Source organism: Antedon mediterranea, chromosome 5, assembly GCF_964355755.1.
Source record: "Antedon mediterranea chromosome 5, ecAntMedi1.1, whole genome shotgun sequence".
Lineage (NCBI taxonomy): Eukaryota > Metazoa > Echinodermata > Crinoidea > Comatulida > Antedonidae > Antedon > Antedon mediterranea.
Genome location: NC_092674.1, coordinates 21,916,943 through 21,928,337, shown reverse-complemented (window position 1 = coordinate 21,928,337; position 11,395 = coordinate 21,916,943). Strand labels below are relative to the sequence as shown.

The 11,395-nt window shown below is 43.8% G+C and overlaps 1 protein-coding gene across 1 annotated transcript in view; it reads left to right on the top strand.

The window, feature by feature from the left end:
• The first annotated feature begins 318 nt into the window (after positions 1–318).
• The window catches only part of LOC140049560 (serine/threonine-protein kinase 25-like), a 39,665-nt gene continuing 28,588 nt past the window's right edge, over positions 319–11,395 (top strand). The window contains exons 1-2 of the mRNA XM_072094466.1: positions 319–427; positions 2,592–2,776. Coding sequence (XP_071950567.1) covers positions 2,750–2,776 — 27 coding nt within the window. The 5' untranslated portion in view covers positions 319–427; positions 2,592–2,749. The remainder of the gene's footprint in view (positions 428–2,591; positions 2,777–11,395) is intronic.

The window sequence follows — 11,395 nt, the reverse complement described above, 5'->3', positions numbered from 1 at the left end:
TTATACTAATTAAGTGACAATTAATTTTAGATTAATTTCTATGTATGAGTATATACGAACATAAAAAAATATCTAGGCTTATGTTATAATGTTTATTTTTTAATGTAATTGATAATTCTATTACTGTATTCTCTCTTCAAACTCGGCCTTTCCATGAGCAAATAGGCCTATCGCTAGCAGGTTTTTACGCCCTACATAAAAATATAGGCCTATAATATTCATATTCAATTGTTTACATTATACGGTTGATTACGCACGATTTTTATGTACCACACCCTCTGTTGTTGAGGCCAGGGTCGATCACCCCTGAAAGAAAAATGGCGGCGTTCGATTGTATGTAATCAGGAAGCTAACACGGTAAAATTATCTATAATATTGACCATCTATGGAATATTTCTTCGTCTAACAACAGGCATCGTTTTACCAAGTATGTATACCATTTTCAATAAAAAATATAATGAAAATAGGTAGTAAACAGGAGTGTTATGTTTATCGCAAAAACCAGGCCCGTATCGTGTTTGGATTGTATCGTTTGTTGTACTTGACTTGATGGTGTTACTGTATAGTTGGAACTTCATGATGGAGCTGCTCCTCTCTCTTTCCTCTTTCCTCCGGCCGTCGGCACTTGTGGTCTTAGATGATAGCCTAGCCTAGACAGTGTCTGTCTTGGTAGGAGTTGCTTTTGACATCTCTATATCGTTCATCTTGGCCTAAAGCCTAGCTAGGCTAGAGTAGTAAAGTACATAAATACAACACAGATAATGAACGGCGTATCCCTAGCTAGGCCTACTGGGTTTATAATTACGCCGTGGTTAGGATTCCGGCACCGGAATTCAACTGCCCACCGTTAGGGAATTCGACACGCTATTGCGCATGCCCAGAGCGAAGTAATTATAGCTTGCACTAGTGCCACAGACCGCGCACCACACCACCGAGAGAGTAATTTTATTAGACAGAGGAAGTATGAAGTTCGGAACGGGAGAACAACACAGGCCTACCCAGTGGTATAACGCTTGCGTATTTCAAGAAATGTACGAAAAGTGAATATAGCGTAGCGTTGCAACCCCGACTTCCCGAACAGTTCTGCTTTTTTCACATCATGTCCGCGCAGCAGCTGCCGTCAGCAAATCAACTTGTACATGTTATTACAGTATACTGTATAATGCGTTATATGAAATCTTTTATTTTGTACTTGAAAATCATAAAACTAGTCATGTAATTATAATTCATAATTTCATGAAGTTTATATATGAATGGGCTAGGCTAGTTCGCCGTGGCGCAGCTATTAATTGATCCATCGCGGTTAGCAAAGATAGTGTATTGTGATGCTGTTAGTCTGTAGATGATAGAGTATTATACTATTAATAGAGTCGCCGATTACCTCGCTCTGGGCATGCGCAATAGCGTGTCGGATTCCCTAACGCTGGGCAGTTGAGTTCCGGTGCCGGAATCCTAACCACGGCGTTATAATTATACCCATGATGTGCAGTTTATTATTTTGTATAGAATTAATGTCCCCTTTCGTTTACTCTCGCGATGTGAAAGCACACTAATTATGTTGACAATACAGAGACGGGCGAAAAACAAGCAAGGCAATTATTTCTTAAAACGTCACTTCTTCCTTTAAATGATGAGTGTACTGTTAGTATGTTATCAATGTTGAGTTTGTTTGTAGCACATGATATGTGTGGCGCTCCATACATACTGTACTACTTTGTTTTAATGGGCGGCCGTTTCGGCTGTAAACCGGCTACACGATGTTAAATTCCTACTAAGGAAAGTGTGAAATACTGAAGTTCTATTGTCATACAGGTAGCTTATTTTAAACAATTCCTGATCAAACTAGAAAGTTAAACAAAAAAAAAATTATTTAAAAATCTATGTGGACAAATAAATGCATTATATCTGTTTATAATCTAAATGGGCACTTTGCGTAAATAATAAAAAGAACAGAAATACCAATCAAAACTCTGAATTTCTAGTTAAAATAAATTAATGTTTATGAACCGAATCTGAAAGATTTGTTTTGCAATAAAATTAGTTTCTTTTTATAATGTATATTTCCAACTGTAGATAGTTAGTGAATTGAAGAATGTTCATACTGTCCTTCCTAGCTGTTTCTCTGAATCTAATTTACAATGCTAGCTAAACAAATATCTGAACAATTGGGATAATTATATTTCTAAACTCAAGTAGGAATTGGTTGATATTATTATTTTTCTGTTGTGCAATCAGTAGCTTAGCTTTTTTAAATGAAGTTACATACAGGTAGTTATTCCATTTTGCTCTGAAACATAACAAAAAACTATCAATTATCGTCTGGTGGAAATGGTGTTAATTTTTCACACACAAAGGAAGACCCTGTTAGCAAGCTCAAAGTGGTTTTTACTAGACAGTGAACACTGAGGTAATGTACTAAATTGAGCCTTTAATTGATTAACCACAGCAAATTTGCTAAAGGAAGATCACAATTGCTATTAAGTACAAAGGTATGTTTATAACAGTATACATTTAACATTTTTTTTAAATGTTATAAAGTATATTACAAATTCCTGTTGAGTAATTAAATACATCATGTGTTATTCCTGCAGATTTAAATCTCACAATCAGTTTATTTGGAATAGTCTGACAAGATTATAACCGCTGGTAAAGCTAAATACAAACTCTAGGCCTGACAAGGAGTAAACATCATTAGACCAGCTGAAGAGGTTATGGTGAAGGGCTTCACCGCCCACTGGTAACTACCAACATGAATAGCATATCTGCTTCAGATAAGGTAAGTCATTTGAAAATTTCCAGCAATGTGTTATTCCTTAAAAATGTTAGCGACATGATGGTATTAAGTTTATGTTTTATTAGGATACCGGAATAAACCGTCATATGGGCTTATTTAAATTATATTTCCAACCACCCCCAACCTCTTCAAAATCGGACAATCTAATAATAGTACTGGATTTTAAGGTTTTATTTTTAATGAACAAAAATTAACTAAGAACATTAACAGGCAAAAGTAATCATTAGGTTTCTGTAATTGTCATGTCTAGTTTGGTTAATAAAAATGATTTGTTCCTGTAAAGTATGGCTGACTTTTCACTTTTATTTTACCCAGTGAACCATAAATTGTACCCAAGAAATTTCTATTATCAAAGCATTTGTGAAGTCAATGGTGCATGAAATACCAGGCGGTATTGAAAATGCCTACCTTTGTTGTAATACATTATACAATAATTTTTGATTCAGAAAACTAACAGTGGTGTCATTTTGAACCACCATAGAAAGAGTTCCTGTTCAGAGATAGTTCATCCTGTGCCTCTCTGATTCAGTTTTTACAACTTTATTCGTTTCATAAATGTGGTGAAGAATGTGTGTTGACTATGACTGAGTTAATTTCATTTGAGTGAAAAATTCGAAAAATAAAAATGAATGTTATTAATTGATTTAGAAAACAGTTACTGATGAACATTAATAACTTTATTTAAACAGTATTTTACAGTGTATTACAGTAATTTGGATGTTTTTATTGTCTTCAATTAGAACAATTTTTAGACGAATTAATTTATCTCAGGAATATGGTCACATGTATAAATCAAATGTTATTGTTGTGAAGTGTAGTTTGAATACTGTGTATACGCCTCATGGAATAGAATACAATGTTGACATTTTCATTCATGAACTGTATTCTAAAAGTAAAACATCATTGTGTTAAGACTTGCTTAATCTACAGGTTCTCAATTCAGTTCCCATGTTGACAAAGACTTGAATACAGTATCAGTACTGTATGCCATTTTCATCATCATTATTTTCGCTTGCTCTACTTTAATAAACATGCTTAGTCTATATCGTGCCTAGCTTACCTGGATAAACCAACATAAGCCTCTCTCTCCGACGAGAGGTAAACATTACGAAAAGAAGAACATTAATAACATTAATTTTTCCCCACCCCCGTCGGATAATGGATCAGTCCGCCACCAGTACGCCCTCAAGTGAGACACACCCACTTATCATCGTCATCATTTCTTTTCGTAACGTCGTTGTGTACGTACGTCTTTTTCTGAACACATTCCTGGAATTCCTGAGGAATTTGCGATAAAGACTTTTATACTGTAGACTGGAAGAGAAGAATAGAGCAAGAAAACGAAGCTAAGTGTAGTAGATCGTTATCTTGTGGTTGGATACGTTTAGAATCGTTACCCTTGGCTAGTTGCCAGGAGTTAAAATTTAGCGTTGTAAGCCGTTATCCAGTGTGTTTCACCTGGATAGAAATACTGGAAGATCTTTTGTTGTTCGTTAGGCTAGTGGGTAGAAGTAGGTCTGTTAGATCACCATGCCTAAGCAGGAGTGTGTTAAATGTAGGGGTCCCCGCTCTACCGTGAAGTGGGACCGCCACTTGGAGTGCATACATTGCCGCACGTGTACCGAGTTGTCGCCGTGCGATGTTTGTGTCCGCTGGACACCGTCCAAGTTCAAATCGCTCCCTAAGCCTAAGGAGCGCACGGAAGCTGTACCACCTCCGGAGGTGGGTACCGCCGATACGGCAGGCCCTCCTGCCGTCGCGCCGGAAGTTAGCCTTCCAGATATGCCTGCACCGGCTGCGGCCTCTGCGGTTCCGGGGGTGAATGAGATTTCTCCGGGGTTACTGCAAGCCATTGTTGCAGCTGTGAGAGCTCTGCCGAGGGATGAGCCTGAGGTACCCTCTCAGATTAGACCTCCTCCCCATATTCCATACATTGATGTTGGCCCACAGCAGACCTCGTTTTTCGATGGTTCGTCCGTCCGGCAAAGGGATTACGATAGTGACAGGACGATGGCCTCGCTCTCTGACGATGATAGAGATAGCTTACGGGAGCAGGCCGGGCCAGGGGAGGAAGGTCTGCAGGCGCTAGTTATGCGGACGGTCCCCGCGGTGCTGTCCTTTCTCGGCGTCGATTTCACGTATCGAGAGCCTAAGCATACTCCTTCGTCTAAGCGGTTTTCCACTTTTGGCGTACGCACGCCCTTTAAGAAGGTATCTTCGTGCCCGGTTACGCCTCTCGATCCAGAACTTGTGGAACGTGTGGAGCTGATCGCTAAGGAGTCCAAGATTCGTAGGCCTATGCCTTATAGCCTGTCATCGGCTTTTCCGGTGCCGCAGAAACAATTCGAACTGTACATCGCGGCGCCGAGCGTCCCGGAGGCAGCGAAGGAACGGGTCCGTGAGGACCAGAACCTGGACCCGTCCAGGACTAATTTTTTGAAGCCTTCGGAATCCCGGACAGAGGATGTCCTTACGTCCGTCGACAGGGCCGCACGCGAGACGCTTAGAGCCGCCTCTATGGCCGGGTACTTGCTATCCTTTCTGGCTGATCCAGAACATCCGCCTCAGGGCGATTCGGACGTGATAGCTCTACTACAGCAGATCATGGGCCTGGTTGTTGATCAACAGGCAACGATCTCATTATCTGCGGCCGCGGCCCGTCGCGTTAACGTCTTGGGTGCAACTGACATCGCACCGACCGATTTCCGTAGGTTTACTACGTCTGACTCCTTCGGGGCGCAGGACTTGTTCTTTGGCTCCTTCTCACAGAAGGAGGATAAATGGGCTCGTGAGAGGGAAGCTCGTCGGGAGACAAGAGCGCGCTTCCCGCAAAAACGCCGAGCTAGCAATTCACGCTCAAGGACAGCCGCACGACCGCCGCCTGTCCCTGCTGCTCCTCAGCAGATGCAGCCTCCCCCGCCGCCACCGGCTCAGCCTATGCAAAGTCAGGCTTCTACATCAAGACAGGCTTCACACCCCCCTCGCGGAATGCGAAATAGGGGTGGCAAAGGCGCCACCAACAGAAGTGGTCGCCGGTATTATAATGTGAAGCGCCGGTGACGGCCCGGGGACGCCCGTCCCTCCAAGCGAGGGCGGGCAGGTGGGGGGTCGCTTGAAACGGTTTTCACGGGTTTGGGAGACCCTGACCACAGACAGATGGGTTCTCTCCACCGTGACACACGGGTATCGTATCGAATTCTCGAGCCCTCCGGTGAGCGGAGGTGCCCGGCACACGAGGATTCCGTCAGAGCCGGAAAAGAGTCAAGCGCTCATGACGGGCCTCGAAGCACTGCTCCAGAAAGGAGCTGTGGTGCATGTTCAAAAAGAACAACTTACGATCCCGGGACACGAATCCACCGTTTTCCTCGCCCAGAAAAAATCGGGCGATTGGCGACCCATCCTAAACCTCAAAAGTCTGAACAAGCGGTACATCCGGCCCCGCAGGTTCAGGATGGAGACTGTCTCATCTATCCTGTTGGGGCTAAGACGAGGGGACTGGGCAGCCACAATAGACTTGAAAGACGCGTACTTTCACGTGCCTATTGCGCAAGAACACCAGAGTTGGCTGCGCTTCCGCATTCACGATCAGGTATACCAATTCGTAGCTCTGCCGTTCGGCCTCTCAACGGCCCCACGAGTGTTTACTCGTCTAGTGAGAACCCTGGCGGCGTTCTTTCATCAACACGGCATCAGAGTTTTCATGTACTTAGACGATTGGTTGATCGTGGCCCAGTCCAGGGACCAGCTGCTGAGCAGCTTATCTTTTGTCCGCCTCGTGACGGAACAAGCAGGGTTCATAATAAACGAGGAGAAGTCATGTCTTCTCCCTTCTCAGAACCCTCTGTATCTCGGAGCCCAAATAAATTTGGTTACGGGCCGTGCGTGCCCATCCATCGAGCGTGTGGCCAAGGCAAGAACTGCAGTGCTGCATCTTATCAATGCTCAGGCTCCGACGGCGTACGACTGGCTACGCACCTTGGGGTCACTGGCCAGCTTCGTCGCCCTCGTTCCGTTCTGCCGGTTAAGGATGCGGCCTCTACATCTGCACCTTCTGGCAGCATACCGCCCAAGATCGGACTCTCTACACAAAGTGGTTCCAACGAATGCGTTCATTATCTCGCATCTCGAATGGTGGCTCGTGGAAGACAGGTTACTTGTGGGCACACCTATACAAAGGTCAATTCCGGATGTCCGTGTGGAAACGGACGCATCCGAGGTAGGCTGGGGCGGTCACATACCGTCTCCGGACATTCGCGTCTCCGGCCTCTGGTCGCCCGAGGAGACGCGCGCCCACATCAACCTGCTCGAACTTTGGGCAGTCGAGCGCTCGTTGGAGGCTCTTCTTCCCCATCTGGCGAATCGCCATGTTCTCGTCAATTCCGACAACACAACCGTCGTGGCATACATAAACAGGCAAGGGGGTACACGGTCCCCCACGCTATGTTGCCACACGTGGACGTTGCTAATGTGGTGTATAAGACACAACATCCAACTGTCAGCGGCCCACATTGCGGGTCGTCTGAACATAGTGGCGGACGCACTGTCCCGTCCACTTCTACGTCCTACGGAATGGCGTCTCCTTCCAATAATCGCCACCCAAATCTTCAACCACTTTGGGCGGCCCCATGTAGATCTGTTTGCGACGTCAGGCAACACGCAGCTCCCGACGTTCTGCAGTCGATATCGGGATGCACATGCGTGGGCGGTGGATGCCCTGTCCATACCATGGGACAACCTTTGGGCATATGCCTTTCCACCGATTTCAATACTGCCACTGGTCCTGACGCACATTCAGCGCCATCAATGCCGAGTCCTACTAATAGCGCCGTATTGGCCCAGGCAGCCGTGGTTTCCACTGCTTCTAGGCCTTCTGTACGATCAGCCGTTACGTCTTCCGATTCGGAACGACTTGCTGACGCAGGGCCGAGCTCGGTTTGCTCTACCGAACCTCATATCCCTCGACCTGACTGTATGGCCATTGTCAGGGATCGTTTCAGAGACTCAGGCATTCCAGATGGTCCGGCCGCCCTCGCGGCGAAATCCCGACGGGAATCCACTCTTGCTGTCTACAATAGCCGATTAAAACACTTTTTCGAATGGTGCAAGCGCCAGAAGACCGACCCTATGAAAGTGACTTTGGGCCAGGTCTGCGCTTTCCTACATTACCTGTTTGAGTCAGGTCTGCAGGTTCGCACCGTATCCGGCTATCGGTCTGCCTTGGCTGCAGTAATTCCGAATTTTAAAGACGGCTCGACCATCTCTTCATCCCCTGCAATTTCCAGTTTGCTTCGCGGGATGTTTCGAGAACGGCCTCCTACTAAGGCCCTGATTCCACGTTGGGACGTCAATGTCGTCCTAGCCGCTCTTATGCGTCCACCCTTCGAGCCCCTGAGTAGGGCATCACTTTACAACCTGACTCTCAAAACTGCCTTTTTGATTGCACTAGCCTCGTGCAAGCGCAGAGGTGAACTGCATGCTCTTTCTCTGGAGCCAGGGCACATCAGGTTTGAACGGGGTGGCGCGCGGTTGGTTTTTAGAAAAGATTTCCTTGCAAAATCTCAGACATTGAACTTCTCGCCGCCGACTGTGTTTATTCCCACCATTGCTGCATATTCAGGGGTTGAGGAAGACAGACTTTGGTGCCCGGTGCGGGCACTAAAGTTTTACATCAAACGCACAGAGTCCATTCGGGTCTCAGCGTCACATCTGTTCATATCGACAGTTGCACCCTTCCGACCGGCTGCTCGGTCGACGCTGGCAAACTGGGTCGTGGCAGCCATCCGGGCTGGTTACGACTCCACAAATACGCCTCCTCCGGCACATATGCACCAAGTGCGTGGCATAGCCGCTTCATGGGCGCTGTTTGCTGGGGTGCCCCTTCCAGACATCCTGCAAGCGGCATGGTGGCGATCACAGTCCACCTTCACATCCCACTACCTGTCGGATACCTCCGCAAACCAGTCTACGGTGGCAGCTTCAATCTTGAAGCCCAGACACTAGGTATGTATGACAATGTTTACCTTGCCTCCCGCCTCCGACTAGACTCTAGTCCGGTGCTACACTGGCTTATGTTGGTTTATCCAGGTAAGCTAGGCACGATATAGACTACACAAACCAACAGTGGTGTTGGTAGTCTATGAGTGCCGCTTACCTGGATAAACGCCCTCCCTACCGTCCCCTCAGGCAGGTGGTCTTGAGAAATGATGACGATGATAAGTGGGTGTGTCTCACTTGAGGGCGTACTGGTGGCGGACTGATCCATTATCCGACGGGGGTGGGGAAAAATTAATGTTATTAATGTTCTTCTTTTCGTAATGTTTACCTCTCGTCGGAGAGAGAGGCTTATGTTGGTTTATCCAGGTAAGCGGCACTCATAGACTACCAACACCACTGTTGGTTTGTGTAATTATTTATTGTTACTTAATTAAATTATAAATTTCAAATGTGTTTCACTTTAACTGTGATGACATACTGTAGATCGTTAACCTTTGATACCATTAAAGTACAAACATAGGCCAACACTATCATCAGTGTCTATAGCTACAGTAATTACTGTTTACTGAGTTTGCACTAGAAGCATGTAATGTGATTGGTCAAAATTGCATCACATGTACTGTATGACTACTGATCCTAAGATTGAAAACATTGTTTTTGTATTGCCCAATCAGAAAAATGTTTGTATCTCATCTCAAATTCTTTCACTAACATGTATGCACAACATTTTGTCGAAATTAACATTTATTGCACTTTGAAACTTTGACCATAGAATATTTCACATAAGCCCCTTTCTCACAGAGCTGTGTGCCAGGAATATTGCGGGAATATACCATTACCATGCCGGTAGGGTTTTCTGTGAGAACGGGTCGTCTTGGCATCATGCTGGCATCATGCCGGCATTGACATGACCTGCTTTAGACCTAATAATATTCTAGGGATATTCCCCGCAATGCCAGACGGGCATTCTGTGAGAACGTAACACCGTTAAATTCCGGGGTTATATTTAATTCCCTGTCAAGGCTTTTACACCTTGCGCGGTCAAGTGTATCACTTTGGCGCCGATTCAATTCAATTAACAATAATTTGTCAAACTGGGTGGATAATGAGATAAGAGAGCTGCTTAAATAAGACCCAAGAAGAAATTTGTAGCATAATCTATAGGCCTCTAGGCTAGGCCATAGCTCTTTGATTTGTTGGTGCCTGACCCTTCGTCGCCTTGTAAATTGTACGGGCGTACAGCCTTCTAAGGTTTTTTTACAGATTGCCGATTACGGCTAATTAATTGCTATACCTGTATAATATATGCACAATATACTGTACATAGCATGTATTGCATAAATATGCTATACTGTAGTACTAGTATAAAGGAAGATAATAATCTGTAACTTAAAATTCGCCGCCATATATCGCTAGACAAAAATAATAACAGTAAAGGACGCCCTCAATAATTATTTTGTCAAAGACTTTTTATTGGCCGAATATGCCCGACTCCTTTCTCACAGAAAGCCGGTACAGTATATACCGGTTATATTTCCGGCACGATAGTCCGATGAGAATGGGTATATGCCGGTAACGATACCGGCACGACGCCACCATAATACCGGTATATTGCAGGCACATCTGTGAGAAAGGGACTCTAATAAATGTTTTTGAAACATACAGTAGTGACTGGAAATATTTTCTTATTGACCTTTGACCTTATTCTATCTTGAAAACTATGAATAGAGTATGGTATTGCAATTGTTCAGAACAAAAGTTTTGTTCATTCTATTATGAAACATTTTTGCAAAATGTGACCAGAAATGGATTAGGACGCCAGTTAATCGGATTCCATGTATTTTTTGGTGCTATTTCTGCTGCGAAAAAATAACCATCGTTTATTAATTAACAATTATATATATCAAAAGACAACAGCATTGAACAGGACAATGTGTTTGACCTTATTCAAAACATATGATCAATAATTGTATACCCTAAACAGTTTCTTCAATATTTTTAGTAATCCTAAACAACAGTTCATTCATTTAACATGATACATTGGCATTAGGAAATCAATGGCTATCAAAATACTTTCAAATCTCTTAATGACCAATACTATTACTAGTTCATAGATGAACTTTGGACTGGAGTGGTTTTCTTTAATGCAATTTGTACTGTTTACTGTAGTACTGTACTACTAGTAGGTTGTGTCAAACAAAATGAACCCATTATTCATTTCCTTAAATTAAATATAATATACTGTAAAATGTTTATTGATTTAATATAATTTAACTCCGCCAAGGAGGTATACTGTATGTAATCGATCGTGTGTACAGTACAGTAGTAGATGTTTCATGAGGATTGCACAACACCATGGCACGGGTGGAAACTACACTTTTTATGTTTCACAGTGTTGTTTAAATACTGTAGAAGATGAATTATTAATATTAAATTATGCCTATATAATACATTGTGTACAGTAGGACACATTTCTTACAAATACAGTACACTGCATGGTGAAAGTCTTTTCCTATAATCATTAATTTACAGTAATAATATATTTCATAATCACTAGGAAATCTTACTGTAATTATACGTACAGATTGATCTGGGTCACTGTACAAC